Here is a 6,339-nt window from a genome sequence, read left to right as displayed (position 1 = left end):
ATCTCCTTCGCGGCCTGAGGGTAACGCAATCCACGCTAGTCTAGTCAGTTAAGGCAAAATGGCTGCAAAAAGTCATTCACATTTGAGCCTATGTTTTTCTGTTAATTTAGAGTCCAATAAAGAAAAAAATGCAAGGAGCCCAAAATTTTAGGTGGGGGAAGTCTCTGAAATGGCCACGCCCACTTTTTAGGCCTGGAAATCAGTATCTCGGCTCCTGAATGTCGCAGAGAGCTGATCATGGGCTCAAAAGAAGCAGAAGCACCACATTTATATAAGCATTATGAACAAACATATACCCCAAAACCTTTACTTTTTCAGATATTTTAAGAAAACTAATTTTTACTGGTCACGTTTCACGTATCAGCTCCTGAAGGTTGTAAAAAGCTATATTTGACATGAATCTCATTCGCTGCCTATGTTATAAAGCATGAAGCACAATACACACACGAATCATGAGTTTAGAAAATATCTTAGTTGTCTGTGGTTCTTCTTATCACTTGGGATGTAATGCCGCCTCTGACCACAATTACAAATTGGCGCTGTTTGTTTATCAAGTGGTTGATTCTACAGGAAAGGAAGCAGAAGTGCACATGTTTCAGTAAAGCTAGTTTACTGTAAACATTTGCCAAAATATGACATGCATGCCTCATCTGGCCTTCATATCAGTGAGTTAATTTGTTCCTGACCTCGTGGATGGATGGTAAGGAACAGTGTTGTTTTATTTTTGTATGTTTACCTTGTAAAACATTATTTTCACCTTAGCTCATATGTGTAGGCCTAACTAGCCTTGCAAGCATGACTTGCTCGATACACTCGACAGCACAGTTGCACAGTTGTAGTATTTGGCTAAGGCATTACCTACTTTTGGACAGTTGGTGTTTGTGTGTCTGCTTGCTCTACACATGTTGGTTAATTTTGGGCATTTTTAGTTGGCTGGTATGAAAGGGTGAAAGTATTTGTAGTAACAACACTTTTATTATGCTATATTTGGACACACTTTTATTGGACTATATTTTGTATCTATGCAGAAGAATAAATAACATTGTTTATTGCATGCTATTTTTGTGGGAGGGTGGATGTATTGTGCCATACCAGTGAAACATCACTCTGTTACAAACTTGTGTACAGAAAAATCAAGTTTAAATTAGTTCTGATTTTCCATGATCAGATGATCCCCCATCCTAACTATGGAACTAGGGAACAAGACCCTGTGCATTGTCTGCAAGGTTAGTTTTCACGTGTGTGCTTCAGTAGTATAATGTTTATGACATCAATGAGTCCAACAGTGTTAGTTTTCATGCGTATTCCTTCAGTAATGTAATGTTTATGACAGCAATGAGTCCAACATTTCATTTCTAAATTCATGACAGGAATCTGGTGGAAGGGACATAACTGCTGTCACAGCTCCTAAGCTGCTTCACCAAGTAAAACTGTTTGAGGAATCCGGACTGATCACCAATGATGCGGATATCAATCTTTCACAGAGACTGTCAGCTGTCAATGCAGAAACTTTACAGGATGGATATAAAATCCACAAGAGTTGCTATGATCGCTATAATAACAGCCATTTCAATTGTGCGAAGGATCGTAAACGGAAAAGAGAACTGGACCTTGCAGATCACCAGACTATTGGGGCAAACACACGAGCAAAGGCTGGGCCTAGTCTTGCGTTTGGAGCCGAACTTTGCTTCTATTGTGAAGAGCCAGCCATTGAGAACCCTCGGAAGAAGGACAAATCAGAACCATTGTTAGCTGCTGCGGGAAAAGAAAAGTCAGCAAAACATGTGAAGGATTTCACAGACAATCTAGAGATGATGGCCAAAGTCCTGAATGATGGCAAAATACTCAGATTACTTGAAACTGATGTTAGATCACGGGAGTTATTCTATCACAGGAAGTGCCACTCAAGATACCGTAACAGGTGAGCCAGCACAACATACCCTTTTAAGTTCAATTCTTAAGTTGAGCTATAGTCGGGCCATATATATATATTTTAATAATTTGATTATTTCTTCTTACTAGATACAGTTCAGCGAGCTGCAGGATAAAGCAAGAAAGAACTTCATCACAGAACTCCCCAGACATGATCCAGTATGCTGAATATATCGCCATGGAGGAAGTAGGGAACTTCATTGATGACAGCTCAGAAAATGTTTTTGATCTTCACAAACTCGAGAATATTTATCTGCAGAAAGTTGAAGATTTGGGCTTCGACCGGCCCAAATCTCACTCTACACGATTTGCTGAGAAACTCTCGAACAGCTGTCTGGACATAAATGTAGTGCAGAAAGAGACAGGGGCACATCACAGGGTTATTAAGAAGGGTAGTTTGGACAATGTAAAACAGCCTGCTACAACTCCCTTGTCCCCCTGTCATTGAATGGGGTTGGACTACCGAAGGAGAGGAACTCTTCGTCAAGTGGAGCACAGTTTCCACAAGAGATACATTGTCTCAAGTAACAGGGGTGTGTAGTTGCAGATCTAATAAGTGTACCTCATGTTCTTGTGCTGGCAGAGGGATGAAATGTCTCATTTATTGCAAGTGCCTCAGCAAGTGTTTGAATCCAGTCTGATGGGATGTGTGAGGTTAAAGTAAAGATTTTTTTGGACCTCACATGGTTTGCTTTGTTTCTTTGGTGGTTACTGGGTTCCTCCTCTTATAACAAAGAGTCAACTTGAATACTAGCACTCCATGAGTAGATGTAACACTTTTACTCAAACAAACTGTATAGCCTTCTTGCACAGATTTGGCTAAAGTTGATTGCATGCTGCTGATCAATTCAATGGAAAAAAGAACATGTTCATGAATAGCTCAAAACGTGAAGGTTTTAGGGCATACAGTATATTTGTTCAGAGCACTAATATAAATAGTTATTTCCACATCTTTTGAGCCCAATATCAACTCGGGGCAACCTCCGAGAGCTGAGCCTGAGATATAGTCCCAGGGCTAAAAAGTGGGCGTGGCCATGTATGTGACCAGTGAAAATTAGTTTTTTGTAAATACCTGAAAAAGTAAAGGTTTTGGGGTATATGTTTGTTCATAATGCTTATATAAATGTGGTGCTTCTGCTTCTTTTGAGCCCATGATCAGCTCTCTGCGACATTCAGGAGCCGAGATACTGATTTCCAGGCCTAAAAAGTGGGCGTGGCCATTTCAGAGACTTCCCCCACCTAAAATTTTGGGCTCCTTGCATTTTTTTCTTTATTGGACCCTAAATTAACAGAAAAACATTGGCTCAAATGTGAATGACTTTTTGCAGCCTTGACCCCATGTTTGCCCTTAACTGACCAGACTACGCGGGGCTTCAGCGTGTAGAATAGCGAGAGCAGCGACACGAGTTTGAAGGAAGCTGGTGTTACGACCATCTCCTTCCTGTGGAAACGTGAGCCAGGGGAGTTATTCAACAAGATTTCCGGCCACTGCCATTGAGTTAATTGGGTGGGATAAGGGGGAAAACTAGAAATAAAATTATAAAAAAATCATTTTCTTATGTAACCCCCTATCATATTACAATAGTTCATTTACATTTATGGGTACTTGTGCCTAATTCGGTACTGTCATTTTAAGAGACCGTGACCCTACGTCAGGCTTGCTGGGCGGTACTCTTGTGCATTACTTTCTATGCGAGCTGGCAGGTCACCAGTCGTTACCGTGATTGCAAGCCTGAACATTTTTATTTCTTATATTAGCGAACTGGTGTTTGGACACGGCCCACAACCTAGCCATTAACGTTGCGTCTTCCCACCATTCTACTTTGGGACCGGATGTGGTCAGCGGATTCATCCGTCCTAAATCGTCCATCATTGACTGCGTAGCGCCTCCTGTTGGCGAACTCGATGAACTGTGAGCCAGGAAACACCACGGATTTATTCAAGTAAGACTGTTCCAGTAGCCATTCACTTCCTGGATTTATTCAAGTAAAACTTCCAGTTAAGGGCCCCAACGAGATATCTCCTTTTGTTTATTATTTTGTTTATTTGGGTGTTGTGCACAACAGGTGTATTGCAGTGCTGCAAATTATCAGTGTATAATTCATACTTGTATTTTGCATATATATATATATATTGTATTTGCGAACCATCATATGAATATTGGTACTGTTATTCCCTATCTACATCTATCTAAAGTATAATTCCATGCAACTCTACTTACCTTGTGCCTCGTCCAGATTATTCACACACAGTCAACTCATACTATACCTGACCTTGAGGTAAAATTCTGTCCTTATTAAAGAAGGGTTACACTGACTTCCATAATATCATGGAAATTATATGTCACCGGTATCTTCTAACCTTGGAAAAGTCAAGTCACCATCCTTTTTGATATGTTAAAATTTCAAATGCTAATTTCAGTGTGTTGTGATCTACTCAGCTAACAGCTCTGATTAAATCTGTTTTCTTGACATGTTACTAAAAAAAAGGACAATCCTTTCTTCCTCGCTGTACACCACACCCACACACAGAAATACTCTTTTACATGTCCAAAGTTCCTGGCCAGAAGTGAAATCACTGGGTTAACATGAATCTAAGGGTAATAAAGATATGAACAAACTTGATATAGTATATTGAAATTCAGAGAGATGTCATAAGGAAGACTGGCTGCTCTCAGCAGGAAATGAAGCAGAATCAAAGTTGTGAGGGGTTCCTGTACCCCAACCAAAAAGCCAGATCTAATCCAGGCTTTAATAGTCATATTATTTATACTCCCAAAACTAGTAATATCAAGCATGTAGTAGTGCTTCAGAGCCATCCCCTTTAAAGTACACATTCAAAGACCCACTACTGGTCACCTTTAAGAAGAATCGAATAGAATAGAAATCATAAGGACAGAGTGGTAAATTTGCCAACCTAAAACGAAGAAGAATGTGAAATCCAGACATCTGTGTTTTATAGATAGATAGATAGATAGATAGATAGATAGATAGATAGATAGATAGATAGATAGATAGATAGATAGATAGATAGATAAAGTGAAACATCCTATTCCCTCAAAGAGTATATCACAGAACACTGAAGCTCCTTCAGAAGACACAATATGACCAATCCCATCCCCAGACACTTTAAAATTAACCCAACTTCCCCCTCCTTCCTTATTGGCAATGAACAATTTGAACCCAATCAAAGAGGTGATAATAATGTCTGACTCCAGGATATCCGAATGAGGATTTAATAATCAAAAAGTTACTGTAGCGTTTCCTGTCTGTTTGGCTTGCATTCAACCAGCAAGGGTACATGATAGCAATCACATACTGTCAAGGACTGAGTAGCGTTTTCGGCTGCATATCACAGTCATGCCCTCTTGTTAGCTGTTGACCTCATCGCCTTTCATTCTTTTAGCAAATTTCATGGTGTTGTGTGTGTGTGTGTGTGTGTGTGTGTGTGTGTGTGTGTGTGTGTGTGTGTGTGTGTGTGTGTGTGTGTGTGTGTGTGTGTGTGTGTGTGTGTGTGTGTGTGTGTGATTTGTCTGAATCTTTTCATTCAGCTTGGACCGCGGATACAAATTACACGCTGAAAACAACTTAATTGTCCTGTTAGCTATAAAGCACACTGATATGTATTGACATTTCATGTGCAGACAATCTATTGGCTGCTCGTTCCATTATCTTTTATTTCGTTGATGGATTTTATAATGTTAATTGTACTCAAACAAACTTTTGTATGTACTTTCATGATGAAAGGTTTAAAAGCATGTTGCTAATTCCCTGTACTGTAAATGTTGCTGGAATCTCTTATTCCATGAACTTTACTTGCGGGTGAAGCTGTGCCAGAATACAACCACAGCTGTACTTGCTGAGGGTCCCATGCTCTAGTGAGATTACCCCTATCCATTAAATGAAAATGTTGTGTCCCTATGATTATGAAAAAAATAGCCTTTGCGCTTCAATGCAATGTTAATAATCTGCTAAATAGCTAATAATGACATGTTTGGAGTGATTCTCTTCTTTTTTTAAGAGTAATTCTTCTCTCTTTCTTTTTTTTTCTTCTTTTTTGTTTTGTTTTTGTTGTTGCAGTGTCTGCTATCTGTCCCTAATGAATGATGAAGCATTCCGGCAACAGGCAGTAATTGCTTGGAGCCCAACAGCGGGGGAGTAATTACAGGGACAAGGAGGAGTATATGACTTCTTGACTGGCACCGTTAAATGGTAATAGGCTGCAACTTCACACTACTGTGGTCAGCTAATCACACTGGACTGGCTTTGACACCTCTCAATGCAAATGGACCGTGACTGGAATACAGAACACCAGCTCGCCCCCAGTTCTGCACCATTCGCTCCACAGGGTACTGTGGATATTCATTATGACTGCAACCCTCTGCCACCTGCAGGGCTATAATTAGTG

At 40.0% G+C, this 6,339-nt stretch overlaps 1 protein-coding gene across 2 annotated transcripts; it reads left to right on the top strand.

The window, feature by feature from the left end:
• The first annotated feature begins 567 nt into the window (after nt 1-567).
• On the top strand, nt 568-2,580 carry LOC130108394 (uncharacterized). 2 transcript variants are annotated; one of them, XM_056275305.1, is made up of 4 exons: nt 568-700; nt 1,169-1,226; nt 1,371-1,921; nt 2,023-2,580. In XM_056275305.1, exons 2-4 carry the CDS (start codon nt 1,188-1,190, stop codon nt 2,378-2,380), a joined length of 948 nt encoding a protein of 315 aa, XP_056131280.1. In that variant the 5' UTR covers nt 568-700; nt 1,169-1,187; the 3' UTR covers nt 2,381-2,580. The 2 variants fall into 2 exon arrangements, with proteins under 2 accessions (XP_056131280.1, XP_056131281.1); XM_056275306.1 differs by lacking the exon at nt 1,169-1,226 and having other exon boundaries at nt 590-700.
• The last annotated feature ends 3,759 nt before the right edge of the window (nt 2,581-6,339 follow it).

The sequence above is a fragment of the Lampris incognitus genome, chromosome 2 (assembly GCF_029633865.1).
Source record: "Lampris incognitus isolate fLamInc1 chromosome 2, fLamInc1.hap2, whole genome shotgun sequence".
Classification (NCBI taxonomy): domain Eukaryota; kingdom Metazoa; phylum Chordata; class Actinopteri; order Lampriformes; family Lampridae; genus Lampris; species Lampris incognitus.
This window is presented reverse-complemented; position numbering and strand designations above follow the sequence as displayed.